Source organism: Glycine max, chromosome 9, assembly GCF_000004515.6.
Source record: "Glycine max cultivar Williams 82 chromosome 9, Glycine_max_v4.0, whole genome shotgun sequence".
In the NCBI taxonomy this organism is placed as follows: Eukaryota; Viridiplantae; Streptophyta; class Magnoliopsida; order Fabales; family Fabaceae; genus Glycine; species Glycine max.
Window position 1 is genome coordinate 50,549,751 of NC_038245.2, and position 22,918 is coordinate 50,572,668.

Here is a 22,918-nt window from a genome sequence, read left to right on the forward strand (position 1 = left end):
ATTAATATTCTGATTCTAGTATTAATTACAGTTTATTGGGATATTATCTTTGATTTAGAGGAAACAAAATATCCTCTATTTATGTATACTTATTGTAATTATCCTATATAACCATGCATCTGCCATTTATACAAGGTTTTCAGTCCAAATATCCCTCAATTTCTCTCATTTTATGTGGTATCAGAGCCTATCTTAGACCCATTGATGGGTCTCTTGTGTTTTGAGTTGGAAAAACCACCTAAATTGTGGTCATCCCTAGATAAAGGGGTATATTGAAAGTCTCACATAACGGATAGTTGTGGGCATAAGGAAAATATGTTGAAGTCCCACATTGACTAAAGATAATATCAAGATTGACTATATAAGTGGAGAATAATCCTCACCTTACAAACCGGTTTTGTAAGGTTGAGTTAGACTAATAATTCATCAATCAAATCAGAATGTGAGTTATGTACCTAACTCAACCTTACAAAAATGGCTTGTAAGGTGATGATTGCTCCTCACTTAAATAGTTTATCTCTCATTTGACATGATATCTAGAACCAGGTTGAGGAAATAATGAAAACCGTCCCTCACCGGGGACCTACTGTCCTCGGGGGGCCTTTCTAGTCATTGCACTTATCTCAGTGACCTGCTTCCGCTTTTCGACGAACCTTTCTCCTTTTTCAGCCATTGCTGACCACCATCACTTTTTTGGCGACACTGTCCCTGGGTGAGCCTTTCTGATTGTCTCACTTATTCTTACGACCTATTTTCGCTTTTCAATGGCTCTTTCTCTTTCTCAAGCGACTTTTCGAGCCACTATCGACCATCGTCACTTTTTCGACCACCGCCACAACTTTGGCAACCTTTCATCCATTGACCCCACCATTCCAGCAGTCCTTTTTGGCAACCACTTCCCAATTCGGCGTTTCACGCACCCTCACGTGTGCCAATTCTGCTGCCAAATAACTTCTCTTGACAATGCTTGGCGGCACATCTGACACTTTTTCTGGTCGTGATTTCTAGTGACTGCATCGTCTACCTTATGCATCTTTGTGCCTGGAGTTTCAACTCCATCAAACTTATTTTGGGAGAAAACCCCTATTTTGCACCGTTTGGTTTTGTTTTGTGCTTTTTCACTCATCATGGATTCTACTAGTTTTTGTGAGGCTTTTAGCCCGTGGTTTTCCACTGCCTTCAACTTGTCGTTCATTTTCCAGCGAAGAATTTCAGTCGCCTATTCTATCGCCATCTATTTCAGCGGGTTTCCGGTCACCGCATTCAGCTTGTCGCTTATTTTCTGGCAAAGAACTTTCTGGTTGCCTATTTTGTCGTTGTCCTTTTCCGACGTGTTTCTTAGTGACTTCTCTCGTTTTGCTATCACTTTTTGATGATTTTGTCTCTTCAGTTTGAATAATTTTGGGTCTCCATGTTATGTTTGAAGCTTCCAAATATTGGTTTTAAGAAGATTGAAACTAGCTTTTGATTTACTTAAGCTGATGGGTATTCCAGCTCTCTCTTCCTAGCGATATTCCTTGATTTAACCAAGATCCCTGAGTTGTCTTCAAAATATTGATTTGAAGTTTTCAAATGATAGTTTTAAAAAAAGTCAAAACTTGCTTTTCTTAGGTTGATGGATATTCCAACTCTCTCTTTCTAGCAATATTTTCTGACTTTGCCAACATTCTTGAGTTGTCCTTCAAACGTTTTTTTGGTGAAACTCCATTTCTATTATGTTTTTTTTGTTAGTGTGAATAAATTTTCTTGTAACAAGCTTATTGCTTAGTAAGCTTTAGCTTGATGGAGAGTGTTGAAAATCAAAATTAATATTCTGATTCTAGTATTATTTACTGTTTATAGGGATATTATCTTTGATTTAGAGAAAATAAAATATCCTCTATTTATGTATAATTAATGTAATTATCCTATATAATCATGCATCCGCTGTGTACTCTAATACTCGATTTTCAGTCCAAATATCCCCTAGTTTCTCTCATTTTACACTATCATCTTCCACAAATAATTAATGTTTTGTCTTTTTATATGATTAGGCGGGGAAGATCATGAAATTTGATTAGTGGTGAGAAATGCAAGAGTAAAACCATCATTATTTAGAATATAGTTTGCATAATCAGATCAAGGTATAACCATGAACAATGTACAATGATCAAGTCAAAATGTGTAAGAAAGAATAATGAATGAGTGATGTTATCCATACATGATAGGAACTCTCATATTTATAGTTTTATTTGACCGGGAAAAACTAGAGTTCGTAAGATTTCACGTGTAAGGTCTCTGGCCATGTGCGTTTGGGTATCCAATTACTTAAGTATGGTTGTTACTCTAATTTCAGGTTGAGTGCTGATGCTGATTTTATCTTCTTAAGTTTGATACTCTTTAGGGTGGTTACTTTGAACTCGGGGTAAATAGGAAAACTCGATGTGATCTTCATAATATAACTAATTTTTTCAAATCGTGATGAATTAGTTAATTTAATTTTATAAAAAGAACTGGATGGAGTATCTTTTACTTGCCATTTTAAAATCTCTAATTTTCCATAAATGCAGAAAACTCGCTTACTATTCTTGTTCCCTAACTTAGCAAACTTACATAAATTGATAATCTTGACCTATATTGATTGCTCTTATGGATCATCACTATTTTTCTGTTCATGCTTTATTAGCTAACTTACGTGAGCTTTACATATACTAATCATCTTGGCCTATATAGATTGTTCTAATTTATCTCCCGATTATAGAAATTCCTTACCTCCTCTACGGATGTGATTTTATTTTATTTTTATTTTTTTAGTGAAAAATCTACTATAATTGAATTGTTTGCTCAGAGATTGTTAACCTCTGTTTCACTCTCTCTTCCATCCCATTTTTTTCTCTTCACTCCGTACATGTGTTTGATTTTATCATTTAGAAATTAAATTTCAAAATTATTTGGAAACATCAAATAACTTGGTACAAGTAAATTTTTAGATGTTTGATTTTACGTTCTGGGATTGATTCTAGGTCCACAAAAATTTTTGAGGTGAAGCAATTTAGATAACTTTTGGATAAACTGAAAAATAAACATTAAAGTTTTACTACTAAATTATTTTTATAATAAAAATATTTAAATATAAATCACATTATTTTAAAATTAATTGTAACCAAAATTAATTTTCATTTAAAATCAATTTTATTAACTCTCATCCAAACAACCAAAACAAAATAGAGAAAAGTAAGATGTGATAAAGATTTTTTTTTTTTTTGGAATGGAGATGAGGAAAGTTGTTGCCCCAAATTATTGCCTTCTAAAACTTATTTTCCGGGAAGTGATATTTTTTTTAACATTTTAAAAAAGTTTATTTCTAAAAGTATTAAATTGTTCACTCTTTCAAAATATAATTTCTGGGATGTATTTAATGCATTCCAATATTCTCACGAAAAAAAATACATTCCAAAAATAAAAATCCGACACTTTTCAAAACAAAGTTCCGGAAGTTGGTTTCTAGGAAGAATGTTTTTGTAAAAAAAAAAAACAAAAATGCAGAGCTGGTGTGAGAAGAAAAAATGATTTGTAAATAGGGCACCCTCCTTTCTCCTCAAGAACCTGTCATTCCAAACATAATTAGGAACTATAAAAAAAAATACTAAATGCAAAAATAAGATTTGAATTCATGGATAAATTGATTTTCCCGATAATTTGTTATCAGTATTTTCCCGTGATAATATTCACTAAACTTTCCCTAGTATTTTATTCTTAGGAAAATTAAGTAATAACCAAATCTGTTTTATAAAATTTCCCAAGAAAAGTAATTTAGTTGAGAATAAAATATTTCCTATATCAAATTGTTTTCAATAGAGGTGGCAAAAGGAGTTGGCTCACTCTAACCTCACATGCCATACTTTGGCATCAATCTTTCCAACAGTAAGCATGGCAGGTTGACTCATTTTCATAAGTCGGTTGGAAAAATCAACCCATGTCATTTTATAGTGAGTTGACGGGTCAAGCAACTCAAATAATTAAGAAAAAATATATATACATTATTGTAAAAAACTAAAGAAAAAAGTTTATAGAATGGGATGTGGGGGTATAAACAGAAGTAGAAATTGAACATAATGAATATTGAGAATTTTAGAGAACATAAAGGGAATTAACCCAATGTGTCAACTCATCACATGCAGAGCAAATTTAGGTGGGTTAATTTGATGGGTTACTACATGTAACCCAACCTGTAAAAAAACCGTTGGTTGGACCCGCCTTGTCTGTTGTCATCTCTCAAGGCTTGACATTGCTACTTTAGCACAATATGTGGAATAACCTCCACGGTAAACAAGAAAATGGTGTACAGTATACGGTAACATCGAGCCCCATCATTCAAAAGACAGATGGATATACAAATGCTTGTCAACCATTAGCAATTAGCTAGTGGTTCGAAGAGTTTCCGTGTTCATAATCTCTGCATAGTGTGAGCAGCCAAAAAGTGCATAACTCTTGCACAAGGAATTTAAATAACCCTTCAAAATTTACAGTACATGAGGCGAAGATGTCTAAACTCAATTGGATGGATATGAATTATCATTTACCAATAATCATTGCAAGAGCATTTCCCATCCTTGATATGATGAAATCGGTTTGCATCTCTCACCACAATCTCTCTTCCAGTGACTATTGATATATACTTTATTGCCGTATGGCAGTCCCCACAAACCCGAAGATTCTTAAATACTCTAATAGGTTTTGGTTTCGGGGTACTAATAAGAGCATATGCCACTGCAATTTTTTCACTGTGTTGGAACAGATACTGTTCCTTCTGTTCATCCTCCACATCATGAAGAACAAAATCTGTATTTGGGATATAACCCAAGTTCTTTATTTTTAAAGCCAATTCATCAAGTTCATCATATATCTTTCGAGCCTGGGGGTGTGAAGTATCCCCTACATGGAATTTGTGCACCTGATTGTCAACTTCAATCCAGCTATAACCTGTTTCTTTTATTAATTTTTTCTGTTTCATGCTTTTTCTTAAGGCTGCCACATCATCCCACCTCCCTTCTGACGCATACAAGTTTGACAATAATATATAGGTAGCTGGATCATGAGGTTCCCTCTCAAGAATCTTTTTTGCAGCATGCTCCCCAAGCTTGGTGTTACGATGAACCCGACAAGAACCAAGAAAGGTACGCCACACCAATGCATCAGCATCAAAAGGCATCGAGTTAATAAATTCAATGGCTTCTAAAAGCAATCCAGATCGACCAAGCAAATCAACCATACATGCATAATGTTCCATCCTTGGACTGATACTATGGTTATAATGCATGGAATTGAAGTGTTTCCATGCCTCATCAATCAAACCAACGTGACTGCAGGCTGATAAAACGGCAATATAAGTGACCTCATTAGGCTTTACACCTATTTCAAGCATTTCATAGAACAATTCTAAGGCTTTTGTAGCAAATCCATGTTTTGCAAAACCACTTATAATAGATGTCCAAGTTATGACATTGCGATACCCCATGTCATTAAAGACCTGCAAAGCAGCTTCTTTGTTTCCACACTTGGAATACATAGAGATTAAAGCATTATTAATGCATAGATTGGTTCCAAACCCCGACTTCACAATGAGGGCATGGATTTGCTCACCCTTAACAATTGTGCCTATACAAGCAGCGCCACTTAAGAGGCATGCATATGTAAAAGGACTAGCTCCAACACCAGTGTGCTCAACTTCATGGTTAAAGGATTCATCAGAATCCAAGGCTTTCGCATTTGCATCAGCTGCTGTATTGTACGAAATCAAATTCTTCTCAAATAAGATGTTGAAAGCTTTTCGAGCACATTCCATAGTTCCAGACCTTGCATACATGTTAATAAGAGAATTCCCCACACAATTAATAGTGGAAAGTCCTAGCTTAATTGTCTGGCCATGAAGTTGTTTGCCGATGCCAAAATCAGGAAGACTTGCACAAGCCTTGAGGACGCTGGAGAATGTGAAGCAATTTGGTGTAACATGACCATGAAGCATGTTACAAAACAATTTGATGGCTTCCTGTTCTTGTCTGCTTTGCACATATCCAGAGATGAGAGCAGTCCAAGACATAACATTATGATGCAGCATGGTATTAAATATTTTCCTAGAGTTTTCTACTGCTGCAGATTTTGCATACATGTCCACCAGAGTACAACCGACAAACACATCTGAAGCCAATCCAGACCTGATAACCCAAGAATGTAATTGCTTCCCAAGTGAGAAGAATTCCAACTCAACGCAAGCCGATAAGAGACTTGTCAGAGTAAACTTATCAGGTGTATACTCACTTACTAACAGACGGCAGAATAAATCAACAGCATCATCCAGCAGGCCCAATTGCGAATATCTGGTAATCATCAAAGTCCAAGTAACAAGATTTTTGTGCTGCATTTTATCAAACACCATGCGTGCTGATTGGATATCTAGGCCGCCCTTGGTAAACATATCGATTAATGCACAGCCAACACAGACATGAGAATCAAAGTATCCGGTCTTTAAGAGAAAGGCAAAGATTGCAAGGCCAGTAGTAAAGAATAGAGGATTAGAACAAGATCGAAGTAAGGCCGTAAAGCAATATTCATTGGGATAAATGATATTCCTTGAGCATTGGAGCATGTGAAGAAAGGTGAGAAGGGCTCGGGACTCCATGGAATTATTGGCGAAACAGGAGATGATAGCAGACCAGGAGACCAAGTCTCTCTTATGATGGCCCATGTTGCGGAATATTGAAAGTGCGTTCTCCCAATCCCCGCATTTGGAGTAGAGGGTAATGAGGGAGTTGAGAAGAACGGAGTCGAGAGGGAGTCCGGAGTCAATCAACTTGTGGTGAAGGAGTTTGCCCAGCTCCAAGTTACCAGACCTGATGCAGGCTTTGAGGAGAAGGGAAGACTTTATGAGCGGAGATGTCGTTGTTAGGTCAAGCCTGGAGATGGCTTTGCGGAGACTCTCAAACTTCAAATCCTTAGCCTGAAGATAAATTGACGACGGAAGACACAGGCTTAAGCTCACCATTTCCCACGATCTCTTTAAAGTTTGCTTTGGCACCACTAAGGAATCAATCAATCAATATTTGCTTCTCTCCCACCTCAGTCATGGAAACCAACATCCCTATCCATCCTGTGTGGCCGCCCTTAATCCAAATCTACAAATAGTAAGGGTGATTGAAATTAGCAATTATAAATCAATAGGATTTTTAAATTTATAATTTTCACACAATTGTTAGTTCGCAATAACATTTTTATTAAGTTTCCGGTATATTTCGATCTCTTTAAGAGAATAGTTTTTTTAGTAGGGAGAAGATCTTTGTCTGTGGATGATATTAGTTAATTCCTTTATAGATACTATTTCCATCAAATAATACTTATTTATAAAAGTTACATTAGATTAACTCAATCATAATTTAATTATTATTTATTTATTAGTTTCAAACACATAGTTATTTGAGAATAAAATATATCATTATTCATAGTAAGATTTTTATTGAGTCTCCGGTGCATCTTAATTTTTCTTTTAAAGAGAACAATTTTTTTTTAGCATGAAGAAGACTCTTTACAGTAAATGAGTATTAATCCCTTTATAGTAGTTATCTCTAAAAATTACTCTAATTTAACTCAATCATAATTTAATTCATATTTATTTATTAGTTTCTAAAATCATATGCACATAACACATTAATTCTTACATTTTATATAGAAATCAAATAAATTATTTAAACATGCATATGAAATGAAAGGAGTAATTTAAGACGTTTTTCAAATATCTTAGTATTGTAGGACCTAGTGTAAGTTGTACTTCAGAGGGTAAAGTGCGGAGATTTCAGTCCTTTACTTTATTAAAAGGAGTAATTTAAGACGTTTTTCAAATATCTTAGTATTGTAAGACCTAGTGTAAGTTGTACTTAAGAGGGTAAAGTGCAGAGATTTCAGTCCTTTATTTTATTAACTTTTAGATCATTTTATGTTATTAAAATTTTCAAGTAGATATTTTGCAAAAAAAAAAACACTAAATTAAAATTAAAAACAAGAAACTTGCACACATTTATATCGACGTTCACAAACGCTTCCTTGCATCTATGCTTTTGTTCTTGAAGAAACAAATCTTGGATTCTCTACCACAGAAGGTCACTAATGTTTCCCTCTGCAGCTCTGTTTTTGTTCTTAGAAAAGTAAGAAATTGAATTTTTTGTTCTTAGTCACAAGCAATTCTTCTACATTCATTCAAATTGGAACAATAAGAAATTGAATCATAGGTTAACTTCTGTGCCTCCTTATTTCAATGCTTAGAAGAAAAAAAAATCAATCAAATTCAGATTTTTATTTATCCATTGTTTAATTTGATTATTAATTTTGTTGCGGATTTCAATTTTGTTGTCTAATTTTTTTGCCTTCTCATTCCAAGTACATTAAAGAGACCTTTGTCGTATTTGCTTTCCAAATAATTGGAGTTTGTGAAGTGATCGTATACTACCCACAAGATTGGCTTATGAATTCTTCATCTCTTCAAAACTAATTTACTTAGTATGTTTTGCCAATAAATCGTTACTAGTTTTCCAATATGTTTATTTATTTATTTTGTGTAGGTCTATTGTGATAGAAAAGACGCCCAAATCAGTATGGAGTTCAATATAGTAGAAGAAGCCGAAAGATTTTGGACAACCTACGTTGGACAGATCGATTTTGATGTTCGACAATTATTTGCAAATAAAAGTTTTGTTGATAAGTGCATGATTAATGTAAGATTTGTATGTGCGAAAAAAGGCTTTAGAAGACCTGATAAGTGAGATTGCCTAACAAAAGCTTCTCGAGCAGAAACATGCTCCCCAAGGAGAGGCCCCTAGGAAGCAATAGATTTCAGATATTTAGACTCTCAAGAGGTCTGAATCCATTTCTTACACTGTTTTCTCAATCACAAAAGCCCCTTTAAACCATGTAGAGGGATTCAAATCCTTATTAGGCATTTCATCAAATACTTTACAGACAATATTTTTCTCAAATAGATAACGATATTGATTACCTGAAACTCGAAGGGGACGAACCAATTATCTGAAATGAATTGCTTCGGATTGAAATTCAATAGGCGACGATCAGATTAGGTACTTGCAATCCATCCGACAACGGTGCGGTGCTGTCCGGTGAGTCGGTGACCTAAGCCTCGGAAAGGGAAAGTTTGGTAAGGTAGCTCTTGGCTAGCTATGATTTGAAATGGGCTCAATAGACACAAGTATTTAGTATCAGTGTCGGGTTCACGGGAAGTGGAAGGAAGTACGGCGTGTTTGGGTGGAGGGTTGGAATGTGGTCGCTGAATTGAAGGAAAACTAAGTAACCCTGAACCAGAGACAGAAACAGAGACAGGGACAGACATGTGTTGTTCAGCTCAGGGTCTCTTGCAATTGTAAAATGCAACATTTATCATTTGAGTCGAGCCCAATGTGTTAATGTGTAGTGAGGGAGAAAGTGGAACTATAACAGATTGGATTGGATAGACGAACTGAATGAAAGTTTCAGTCTTTCAGAACCTCTTCTGTTCTGTCTTTTATTTTGTTATCCAGGAATTTAGATATTTTTTCGCTTGGCGCGCCGGGATGAGAGAGAGGGATGCTTCTCATTTATAGTTGGCCATGCCAAACTCTACTTCCAAGTAATAATATTGTGAGAAAACTTTGAAATTTAAATGAAAAGAAAAATGAAATAAATTTTTGTTTTAGAACTTATTTTTTTTATTTATTTTAATCAAACAAAAGTTAATATATTGTTATTTGTGCTTTTTCTTTTCATTAAAACATACCATTAATATACAAAAATAATTTTTGACATAGACTCACATCCACTATATAAGATATATACAATAGGAACCGCACAATCATAAATTATAAGTCAAGTATTTTCTTGTGTTGAAGACTATATCACCTCCAGTAACTTTACCCATTCGACTACATGATCATACGACAACAGATTTAGTGTCAGATGCAGTTGAATCTTTTTGGCGGAAAAAGCATTCACAAAAAATAAAATCAACTTCAATGACAAGGAACCAAACAACATTTCCCTCAAAATCAACATTTTGTAATATTCTCTTGGGATGTATTCCCTGAAGGAACAACTTCAAGAGCATCATTAATATAAACCTCTTTAGTAGGCATTGAATTAAAGTCAAGCTCTGATGAATGTTAATTCATAGCAGTGGACGAGTGACACTTCTTGTCAAAGTTTTCTTTTGCTGAACATGGATCAAAACAAGTAGTTTCCTGAACCAAAGCTTGAACTTTCAGAATATCTAATGGGTGACTACTAACAGAAGTGTCAATCGGAGAAATGGATTGACATTCGGTAAAAGAAACTAATCTATCAACAAGGGAAGCAGCTGCTGCTTTATTCTTCATTTCTAGTTCACTGTGGCAACACACATTTCCTCATAATGAGATTTGGAACAGAGAATCCCATCAACCAGAAATTGGTTGTTTAGTTATTGAGAAGCATCGTTGCATTCATCATTCGTCTCATTAGCAGAATTTGAACTAACTTCATCACTTCCATGAGGATCTTGTGGAGTTGAAGAACCCATATCTGACCTATTTTCCATTTTGGTCTTAAAAAAATCATTGTCTCCATTTCCCACTTTCTCAGAACCTGTCAGAAAAAAGAAACAAAAACTAAACTTATACACACAGGCAAAAGTAACGTTTGAAATATCAATAAACAAACACATTATCAACATCTGTTGTTTTATTACCTTCGTGTTTTTCTTGTTACACCAACAACTTCTGTAACATATCCATACTAGGGAAGACCATCACATTCAGTGACTTCATTTCTTGCCTGAGTGATTCGTCCAGATGTGTGAAGCCAAAAATTATAGTCCATGTATCTGTGAGTTCAGCAATTACAGGAATAGGGTTTAGGGTTTAGGTTATGGGATTAGGGTTTTGTGGGTTTAGGGTTTATGATTTAGTATTCAATACAAAAATGTATATAATAATTTAATTTATTATTCATATTTGACTCTTGTTTGAAGGCTTGGTCATGATATTCATTGCATTGCTTTTTTTCTTTATCACACATTAGTAGAATATTTAAGTTTATTTTGTATCACATAATTGATTATGCTAGATAATATCTAACATGAACTATATTTTTTTATTACATAACTCGACTTATGGTTTGAAATATTGAATAAGAAAAATAAAAATCTCTAATAAAAATGCACGATCGTATATCTTTCAAATGTTTATATATGTTAACACTTTTAATATAAAAAAATATTAAATTATAAAAAATAAATTTAAATTAATAAATATAAAAGTTTCACAAAGGAAAAACAATGAGAAAAAAAACTAAGTTATGTATGAAAAAGATAATATAACATGATTTTAATAAAAATACTAGATTTTAAATAATAAAAAATAATCGACAAATTCATCTGAAATTTTTAAATAATAATAATAGGTAGTAACATAAAGAATAAGAGAATTGTCACCAATTAAAATAATTACGTACAATATAATGAATAGAAAACATATTTATTTTAGTATTTAAATGGATTAATTGATTTAGTAAAATTTTATTTTAACAGAATCATAAATAAATCCTAACATTTTTTATTTTATTATTTTGAATTTAAACTAATTAACTAATTAAAGTAAAATCAATGATATTTAATAAATATTGAATGAATAAGAAGTTATTATATGATATTTTTTTATTCATGAAATCTTCATTTATATATACAATAGAATAATAAATTATTTTCATAAAGATTTTTTTAACTGTTTAAGAGAGTTTATGAAAATTATTATAATTTATTTATTCATAAATGATTTAAAACTTATTTCAATAAGCTTTTTAAAATAACTTATCAAAATATTTTACTGTTATTTGTAAATTGAAAACAATCCCGCTTTCATTTTGGCCACTCCCTCCAACGGCAAGACCTAGTACAATATACCTGGATCTAAAAATAATCTCGTTCTCCCTCACCAGTCACCACGCAACACCCCGTCATTCCCTTCACTGTGCCAACCGTGGTTCTCAGCAGCATCGCCATCCGCTTTTCCCCCTCAGCACGTTGTGAATCCACGAATCCGAACCTTGGTTGCCATCGCGTTTGTCGTTGCAGGTTCACACGCAGGAGACGAGGCTCTCGTTGTGGGTTCCCGTGATAACTGTCACTGGTTAGCGTGAACATCCATGGTAAGAAATTTGTCCTCTTTCATTTTTCTTCAACTCACACGCACACTCTTCCACATCCATAGGTTTCTCGTACGGGCGCTCTCCATCCGCTTCTTCACTGGCGGCTCCGTGCCCCTCCGCATCTTCTGCTCTCATATCCTTTCTTGTTTCCTTGAACTTATTCACTGCTCAGTCAAAAACTCATGTCTTCCGGCGAAGACAACATGGCGGCGATAGAGTGGAAGTGATAGCAACAAAGATCAGAACATACCTGAGGCCCAAGCTATGGATGAAGACAGACCCGAGACCCACGATGGAAGGCCCAAGAGAAGTACCAAGCGACCTGCGTATCTGGACAATTACACATAACAATTATTGGGGAAGAATTAAGGGAGTTATTTACAACTGTTTTTCCATTTCAGAATTCTGTTAGAAAAGCTGCTAGGAACCCGTTATTGCAATCATGCTTTGTAAATTTTATTACACAGAATCACCCCACGAAATGTATTTAAATAAGATTGCAATGAATTAAATGGTAAGAAGAATTCCATAAACTTTGCTCATGTGGAAGCAGAAAGCACTGAGAATGGTATCGATATTGTGAAGCGTATGGGTCGTTACAGTGGTAAGTATCATTTACATTATGGTAGTTTACAATTTTAGTCAGTTGGTATAGAGTCCAGGATTTGAATAATCTGGGTAGGAAAAAGATTTACATTTTGTTTGTATTATGGGTACTTCATAAATTTCAGTTTTTATTACTTAAGCTACACAAGAAAATTGGTCTATGTGAGGAAAGTGGTAATTTGAAGTTAATTTATATAATAAAGCTTACTTTTTATTTTTTACACCCTTAGAATTCTGATGGGAGAATGTTAGGAGGGACAAAACAAACCAGCAAAAGCACCACTACGGGCACAAACCCTTGGTGGATTCCCTTTAACAGAATTTGTTAGAAGGTGCTGAGCTGTCAGGAGGATACTGGTTCATAGGAAATATGCTATTGGCATGTTGCTTCCCATCGTGCAGCACTGCATTGTCGACATTTTCCACTTTTCTGTTATTTTCTTCTCACATTCTAGCACCTTCTGTTTTCATAGTGGCACCCTTGGCTAGTGCCTCTATATAAGGGATGCTTAGTATGTAATAGAGGACAGCAGAAAAATAATACAATTTTTCTTCCTTATCCTTCTCTCTTATGGAGGTTCCTAGCCCTCGTAGACTGTTCTCTTCCGTGCTTCTGTGCATGACAGAGAAGGTTGCCAATGTTAGATAAACTAAACCAAAATAATTGGGAACCTCTTAGCTTTTTAACAGTCTTGACTTACTTGCCAGTTTTAAGAAAAATTGCATCGAATTTTCCAGAATAGTGTTTTTTTGCCTTTTTTTTGTTGTTGTTTGGTGAGTCCAATTAAGTTAAAGAGTTTTTTGTTGAGCTGAAAAAGAAATCTGATTACTAGTTTCCAGCTTTGGAAGAAGCTTGCTTAAGTGTGGAATCACAGTGATAGATCATGATCTTTTCATTTTGTAGAACATCCAACCCCTGATGTTGATATGGTTTCCAAAATAGAATGTATAAGGAGTTTTGTTTCAATTTTTTTTTTGGTATTTTATTATTATTTCCCCTTTTTGTTTCAGTTTTATGTCATTTAAAGTTTGGGAAAATGGTGGGTATGAAGCATATTTATGCTAAAGGGTGTTGTTTGTTTGTGTTTTTTTTTTTGTATGGCTTCTCCTTTATTTTGAACTCCAACCTAAGAAGTATTTGAAGCAAATGAATGATTTTTAATTTTACGATTTTTTTTCATAATTATTTAGCCAAGTATGGATTGTTTTTAATTTTTTTTAAACTATACTAATTTACTAATTTCTTTTTATTTTGCTTTTTTATTATTTTTCTGTGTCTCATCTCTTGTTAGGAGGCAAGTTTTTGGTTCTTGTGTTTGAAACTAAGTACCCAATTTTCAGAGATGAGAAAAAAGACCAAAAACTTTTTTTTTTTATCAGCAAAGACTAAAAAACTTAACTTTGATTGAAAATAAATGCATTTGTTGTTATGATTCTATTCTCTTAACCCGAAGTGTTGAAATCTTTTATAATTTTTCCCCCATTGTATAGCTAAGTTCCGTTAGGGATCTCTGCTGATAAAGTGAAACAACTTGTAATCTAAAGTCTGCATCTCTGCTGATGGGATTTCATTGTGCTTTTGTTACGTGCTGTAGAAGGTTTGAAGTCGTTGATGGTTTTGCTGATAGCTAAACTTTTTTTAAAATGAATTATGGTCTAGTAATCCATTTGCTTGCTAATTGTTCTTCATTGTATTTTGGGGTTGTAGGTGTTGGTTTTGTGACATATGTTTGGTAGTGAAATTTAAATATTTGCATGGAAACCAAAGAATGTATTAGATCCGGGCATACAATGATAGAGGCAGAATCCCCATCATTTTACCAGGTGGCAATGAGGAGTAAAGCTCTAAACCTGGTTCATGTCCTTGATAGTGCTGCTGCTGCTACTACAACTGCACCTGTTGTTGTCTCACCTATGAGACTTTGGATTCATGTCCTTCTCTAACAATACAAATTTAAGTTGTACGAGGGAAGAGGCTCTGGATTTCGGTGCCTTGAGCGTTTCTGATGGAGGGAAGCAGTTACTTGATAACATATTGTGCATTAATATGAGTGGATTGACTGGACCTATTCAATTTGGTTTAGATAGATCTCCTCTAAATCCATCATATGGCATTCTTAATGTAATTGCTACAGGTTATAGGAGAATCGGCTACTGGTCTAGTTACTCTGACCTTTCTGTAATAACCCCTGAGAAACTTCATGCAGAGCCTGCCAATCGTTCAATTTGAAGCCAACATCTAAACTGTGTCATATGGCCAGGAAATACAACAGAAAAGCCTCATGGATGGATTTTCCCAAATAACGGGAGGTAACTGAGAATTGGAATTCCCAACAGAGTTAGCTATTAAGATATGATCTCCCAAATAAATGACACCAATGCAATTCAAGGATATTGCATAGATATATTCCTAGCTGCCTTTAAATTGCTTCCCTATGCAGTTCAATACAAGTTCATTCTGTTTGGAGATGGACACAAGAACCCAAGCTACTGTGATCTTGTCAACATGATTACTTCTGATGTAAGTAATACTCACTGCATAGAACAAACATAATGTAGTAATATCTTGTTTTTATATATCAATTTTTTGTGCTTGCATCTACAAGTTTTTGATGTTGCCGTAGGTGACATTGCGATTGTCTCTGTCCGAACAAAGATTGTGGATTTTACTCGACCATATATAGAGTCGGGGCTAGTTGTGGTTGCTCCAGTAAAAAAAATTGAAGTCAAATGCTTGGGCTTTCTTGCGACCATTTACTCCACATATGTGGGGTGTCACTGCATTTTTTTTCCTCTTTGTTGGAGCAGTGGTGTGGATTCTTGAACATAGAACAAATGTTGAGTTTCGAGGGTCACCGAGGGAACATATAGTTACAGTTCTTTGGTAAGTACTCTTGTTGTAGCTTGTGCACATAGCTAGTTAGTCATAACTCATCTTTGTATGCTGTTGCAGGTTTAGTTTGTCAACCATGTTGTTTGCGCACAGTAAGTCGTCCACCTATTTTGACAGTTCATGTCCTATTCTTGTTTGTGGCTAGAAACAAATAAGCTTCTTTATTATTCTTTCAAGAGAAAACACACTTAGTCCACTTGGTTGAGTTGTGTCCATCCATGTCCTGCATTTACATACTCACTTCCCTCACATGCATCTCACCCCCGAAAGTGACAGACATGTTGAATTGGGCTACATTTTTCGTTGATCCCCCTCTTCGTCGCTCTACCGACACCACTCTCACACTCGATGTGTTTAGCATGCAATTTCCTTAAGAATCCACCATTATCCAACTTAACCTCAAATCCTCATCAAGAATCTCTCACTCTTCCTTGCTCTGTGGATACTCCATCATCGTCGTCACTACCTCATTTTGATCAAGAACATCGATTCTAAATGACGAGCACCGAAAGCACTTGGACTTTGTCTCCATATTTGTCTCTTCCTTCTCTCCCTCATTGTTGTCTTCACCTACCTCTAATACCACCACCACCAACTAGATTCACTTCAAAAATCACGAACCAAATTCGCCCATAAAATATCATCTTTGTTCATATCTGAACCCAAAACGCCTAAATCCAACCTCTTCTCCTCGTTGTTTGTTTCTCCCTCACTCCCCCATGTAGCATTGTGCCTTTTTTGTCAGTTGTGTCACCATTTCAATTCTTTAAGGGATTTTATTTTAGATCTCATTATGTTTTTAATTCATGTCAAATCTGGTTGCTTTATTGATTTTTTTAAAAAACTTTGATTCATTTTGTTGTTGTTGAGCTTGATATATGCTTTAATTTGTTTTGATTCTTGCATTTTAAAATATTTTTTCTATAATATATGATGATTTTTAACCTTTGAAAATTACATTTTAAAATTTTAATCAAAAAAATGTCACAGGTTCGTAATCTAAACATAATTTCTAATGAAAAATTAGTAAATAATAATTTTATAAGAGTGAAAAACAAAAAAAAAATTATAAAAAATAAATCCAAACTTTAGTAATTTTAGAAGGATGAAAAAATATTTTAACATTTTATTTATAAAATAAAATTACCAAAAATGAATAAAGTCAATATTTGAATGAATTTAATATAAATTTATATTTATAATTGACTATAAAAAATCTTTAAATATGTAAAGTAAGAAAAATATTTTTAAAAAAATTATTTTTTGAATTATCTAAAAATTTGTAAAAATATTCATAATGGTTGGTAACTATTTCAAATAATATAAATGTTAATTACACTTAATTGATAAGACACTCTTTTTAACATTCTCTATAACACACTCTTTTTAACATTCTCTGTATAATTATTAAAATTTATTGAAAATTAATAATTTTGATAAGACCTATCTTTACTAATATTCTTAGTATATATCAATGAATGTAATTTTGATAAAACTAACTTGGAAACATTTATTCAACTTGGTAATTGCCTCATTGACAAGTAAATTTACATGATTATTTTATTTTGTTTTAATTCAGTGGTCTATTGAAAGTTTCCAAAATTTAAAATTTTAAAAAATATAAATTACTAATAAAATAACAAAACTCAAGCTTTAAAGTAAAAGTGAATGTTTTGTAAACCAGTAAGTTAGGTGCCTAATCGTATTTAGAAACCTGATTTCCCGACTCAATTTAGGGTTTAGGATTTGGGGTTTGAGGTTTGGGGTTTAGGGTTTAGGGTTTAGGAATCCGTTTCAACTTCAGAAGAGCTAGTTCGGTATGTATCATTGTGAAATAGCCAGCCCAAAAAACGCTATAGTGGGATGACTCATGTTTTAATGTTATTTATAATAAATAATTTGCTATTAGTTTTATATATTAATTAAATATTAGGATTTGGAAAACTTTAACAGATTTTACAATGTTTTAGGATATATTTTATGATAAAAAGATTTAAACATTTATTAAAATAGGAAAGATATCACATCATTTAAATAATTTTTATTTGATACTAAACAATAATTAGAAAATATCTCTATATAAATTTGATTAGAAAATAAAACTTGATTATAATGCATCTAAATTTGAATTTTGAGTAAAAGAGGTAAGAAAGTTATATGAATAAGGGTCTAATAGTTAAAATTGAGAGTCCAAAAAGTAATTTTAAAATTTACGGTCCAAGTCCAAATAAAATTTGTGTTGGAAATAAAACACTAGAGTGAAAATAGCCAAAAAACAAAGATGGTGTTGTTTAGAGTTAGAGTTGTGAATTTGGTATCTCTCTTTTCTGATCCACTAACAGTGAGCGCAGCCATGAGAGCAAACAGTCAATAGAAGCTGCAGAACTGCATTACAACACGATTTGCCCACTCTGGCCATCATTTTGGCTGTGAAAAGCATCGTTCCAGCCACAACGGCCAGGTGAGATATGATGATGCTTGGAGGAGAAGTAGGGTGTCATGTGTGACGCTCGGGCACAATAGCACCAATATTGCGCTCAATTAACTACCATGCTAGTTAATAAATTAAAAAATCTTGCTTCTATGTTTTTTATGATATATCACAGTCTTAATAATTGTGGTCCTTATAAAATTATGATAACGAATAAGACTTAATATACATTTGTTTTTTGATAGAGCAGTTCCCTTAGCTTATGTCCATAAGGCCCATGATATTGATACTTGTTTGATCTTGGCACCCTCACCTTTATTTTTTTGATAAAAATGTCTTTAACGGAAACTATTATATAAAATTAAACAACGAAATTTACGGAAACTAATTTTACAAAAAGCTAACGAAGTAGAGGGTGAGAAGAAGAAGAAAATGTATGTTAGACATGGGCCTGTCCATATGGGTTATATTTTCAGCCCACATCCCACAGCAGCCCAACTCAGCTGACGCAATTATCAAACAACCTAACCCGGTTTACCAATTACAACCCCGAGTGCTAGCATCCCAAGTTTTAGAATCAATCAAACAAACCTCAGTACCAAGAACCCTATGCCTTGACAAACCCTAACGTCGATTTAAATCGTTTGTTCGCACTTCAATCTCCAAGTCATAAATACACTCTTCTCTCCCCATTCACTCGCATTGGCTTTTGGTAGTTGAAGTCTTTCATTGTTGTCAAATTCAGATCAGGTTTTCCTTTTTCCCTCTCTTTTTATCTTATCGATTTTGGTTCATGCCATGCCTCTGTAACTTTCTTTCTTTGTTTCTTTCTTTGTTTCTTTCTTTGTTTGTTTGTTTCTTGCTTTCTTCGTGTAATCCCTGCAGCAAGAATTTTGTTTCTGTACTTTATAAACCACCCATTAAAACTTGCAAGTCATATGTACAAGTAATTAAAGCGGGTCAATTGATATATCTTGGGAATAACTTTTTACATTATCAGTTGTATTATTAAATTTTCTCTGGTGCATCTACTGTGAACACCTTAAAAATTGACAATGTATTTGAGATTGTACTAAGCACTACATTTTAGCCAAATGCGCCATACATGTTTAGCAAACTTCTTCCTCATGCTGGTTTTTTCTTTCTCTTTTAAAGTTGAGTCTGTCTATTATTGTATAAGCACTTAGATATCATATAATATATTTTTATAATTGAAGAAATCAGTTTAAACTATTTTCACATAAGATATAAGTTGTTTTCATCATTTATCCTAGAATGCTTATTGAAATAAGGTGAAAACAACTTATGGACATATCATAAGCTATTTTCATAAGTTTTTGCAAACACTTACAGAAGGGAAGATAAGCCCAAGTAAACTTTAAATAAGCTCTTCTAAACATACCTTAATTTGTTCATTGCTTAGGAATGTGAATGCGTGGTTCCAGCTTGAATATATTTAAAATGCTGAGAAATGTGATTATTTTAGTAGGGATCAGGTGCCAAATCCAAGTTCTCATATCTATAGATTCTATACATATGATTGTTGAAACCACATTGAAACTCATCAAATTTGCTTCTAAAGTAGTCAAGCTAATAGAAATGATTAAATACGTGTATGGGCATACATGTAGTTATCTATTTGCTTTTATTAGTACCTGTTCAACTTTTTATCACAAGGATAAAACTTAAAAAAAAAAAGAACTCATAACTCTCATAGTTATTAGTACTGGCTTATAGTGGTGCTATCATGATGGAGCAGTTGAGAGCATGTCTCAACTGCTTTCAAAAGCTAGTTGTATTTCATGTAAGTTTGTGGCTGGCTAAATTGGCATCTAAATTGCAGCATCACATCCTGGATAGATGAAATGATTGCTATGCTCTAGATATTGAAAAATTTGAAATATCTTCTTTGCCCATCCCTGATTGTACCTTATTTACTCGTTAAGAGGATTTTTGGTGTCCTATACCCATCCATGCAGTGAGGCATTTTAGGATTAGCAGCCTCTGTTGTTTATTACACAAACTCATCACACATTGTGAGCCATAGGAATTTCAAGCCTACTCTTCTCATAAACACAAGGAAATTGCATAGCCCATCCCCTGCTACAGCATATTGCCACTACTTCACCCTTGTTTTTTGCATCGTGAAGCCGCATATGCCTGTTTCTCACTCTCTGCACTTTGCTCTCTCAAGTTTCCAGCAGCCAAACACCTGTTCATGCTTTGTTGGTCTCTGTACCCTCTGCATTTTCCTGTCCCTCAGCCTCTCTTTCATCCTTTTCCAACCAAGCCCAACACTGTTTCTCCAGTTTTGATTTGAGTACTTTAGTTTTGAGCATGTTATATAGAAACTATTTGCTTTGGTGTAGCAGCTGCTTTGTTGTACCATTATAGCATATAGGGGTCAGGTACTGCACTATAAGGTGGGGTTATTTAACTACTTTGACTACATGACCAAGGTATTTAGCTTTTACATCCAAAACAACACTAGTTTTGACAACAGGAAATAAAAATCTGTGTGCTATTTTTAGAGGTTATTGAGATTTGGGATTTTAGTACCTTTGTGAATGCTGCTGGTAGTGGTTGATAGGTTGCAACTAGCAAGCTTGTGTCATCCTTAAGTTCAACTTTGCGAGGCTGATAATAGTTGTATTGATTTAGTGGTTTCAGTTTTCTAAATTAAGTTGAAGGTTTATAATTTGTAGTTTCTAAAGTAAGCATTAGAAATTAGAAAAAAACTGTCTTTATCTGTTTTAATCCCCGTTGTTGTAGTTGAATAAATTGGTTAAACTGTTGTATATGTCTTTGCAGTTCCCATTTTTGCATTTAGGTGATAAAGAATTTATTCATTTGAGTTGCACAGCTTTACCAGTACCAACAGTCCAACACCATCAGGCCCTACTAACCTGGAAGGTGTGCATTTGTTCTTTTTATTATTGTTGTTGGAGACAAGTGATTTGGTTATCTCCATTTTTTGGTTAGTTAGGAAATGTGGGAATCTGTGAATTAGGGATTGAGAAATGTTTTATGATAGTTTTGGTTTGCCTGTTATGTTTCCTAAAGACAAATGATACTATTTAACCAATCAGATAGAAGCCTTGTTAAAGTATATTTCATTTACAATATCTCTATATGCCCCATGTAGTTCCTTTTTGGACTATGGTGGTGTAAATTCTATTCTGATTGGATCGTCCAATTAGGCGAAGGGTTTTATTTACGCTTTACAGCATAATTTGTGTCTGTACAATGCAAAGTTGTAAACTAATTTTATTTTATTTTTTTGGTTTTGCTTAGTTCTTTACCATGGTTACTGATGGAACCAAAAAGCCTCAAGTTTCAGTACCTACACGACCACCACCACCTTGGAAAATCAATTTGCAGAAATATGCTGAATCCCGTGCTCTCGAACTCCATAGTCTTCAATCTATCATAGAAAATAGAGTAAACAGTGATTATAGGTCTCAACAGAACAAGAGAATATGGACAACTGTGTTTGATAACCAAATTGCAAGAAAAAGGTGCAGAAGAAAGAGGCAGAAACTGGGAATAATTGATAAAGCCCTTGCCAAATCAGGTTTGGAGGAGAATCACCAAAAGAAGCTTCCTCGGTGTGTTCATCGGAGATATGAACTAAAGAAAAACCCAGAGAATGGTTTTTGCACTTCTGGGGATGTAACCAAGAGGCTGAGAACTCATGTTTGGCATGCAAAGTGGTTTGCTATGACCAAGCTTTGGGGTTACCACCTTCCTTTGTGTCTTCAATGAAGGTAGGTCTTTTTGGGTAAAATTAAAAGCTTATGAAAGAGTCTATGGGGGAAGTTGAAGCAACAAGCTTGTGAATGTTTTAACATTCCCTTGGAAACACTAACAAGGATTGTGCATGTGCTTACGCAGGGGTAAAGGTTCGAGGGCGCTCTTGAAAAAGGCTCAAACAAGAGGTGCTTGTACATGATGCAAGCTGTTATACTGCCCTCCATTTAGAGGGTCCAGAGGTAGTTTATTTTAGTTTTAGTTTTAACTTTTTTGTTGGAATTTTATTCTTTTAGGGTTTGGGGTTTGGGGTTTAGGGTTTTTAGGGTTTAGGGTTTTGGGGGGGGGGTTTTTTTTGGCGGTTTTAAGGGTTTAGGGTTTAGGGTTAGGGGTTAGGGTTTAGGGTTTAGGGTTCAGGGGTCAGGGGTCAGGGGTCAGGGGTCAGGGGTCAGGGGTTATGGGTTAGGGGTTAGGGTTTATGGGTTAGGGTTTAGGGTTTAGGGGTTAGGGGTTAGGGGTTAGGGGATAGGGGATAGGGGATAGGGGATAGGGGATAGGGGATATGGGATAGGGTTTAGGGGATAGGGGATAGGGGATAGGGGATAGGGGATAGGGGATAGGGGATAGGGGATAGGGGATAGGGGATAGGGGATAGGGTGTAGGGTGTAGGGTGTAGGGTTTAGGGGATAGGGTGTAGGGTGTAGGGTGTAGGGTTTAGGGTTTAGGGTTTAGGGTTTAGGGTTTAGGGTTTAGGGTTTAGGGTTTAGGGTTTAGGGTTTAGGGTTTAGGGTTTAGGGTTTAGGGTTTAGGGTTTAGGGTTTAGGGTTTAGGGTTTAGGGTTTAGGGTTTAGGGTTTAGGGTTTAGGGTTTAGGGTTTAGGGTTTAGGGTTTAGGGTTTAGGGTTTAGGGTTTAGGGTTTAGGGTTTAGGGTTTAGGGTTTAGGGTTTAGGGTTTAGGGTTTAGGGTTTAGGGTTTAGGGTTTAGGGTTTAGGGTTTAGGGTTTAGGGTTTAGGGTTTAGGGTTTAGGGTTTAGGGTTTAGGGC

General features: G+C 34.6%; 1 protein-coding gene and 1 pseudogene across 1 annotated transcript; one reads left to right on the forward strand and one right to left on the reverse strand.

Annotated features, from left to right (window-relative positions):
- Positions 1–4,079: 4,079 nt before the first annotated feature.
- LOC100808106 (pentatricopeptide repeat-containing protein At3g49170, chloroplastic) lies at positions 4,080–9,599 on the reverse strand. The gene is made up of 2 exons (XM_003556924.5): positions 9,023–9,599; positions 4,080–7,151 (listed from the first exon to the last, which is right to left on the reverse strand). The coding sequence occupies exon 2, from the start codon at positions 7,019–7,021 to the stop codon at positions 4,559–4,561; it is 2,463 nt and encodes an 820-aa protein (XP_003556972.1). The 5' UTR covers positions 7,022–7,151; positions 9,023–9,599; the 3' UTR covers positions 4,080–4,558.
- Positions 9,600–11,914: 2,315 nt separating this feature from the next.
- Positions 11,915–22,117, forward strand: LOC100807575 (uncharacterized protein C05D11.9-like; annotated as a pseudogene).
- Positions 22,118–22,918: the final 801 nt, after the last annotated feature.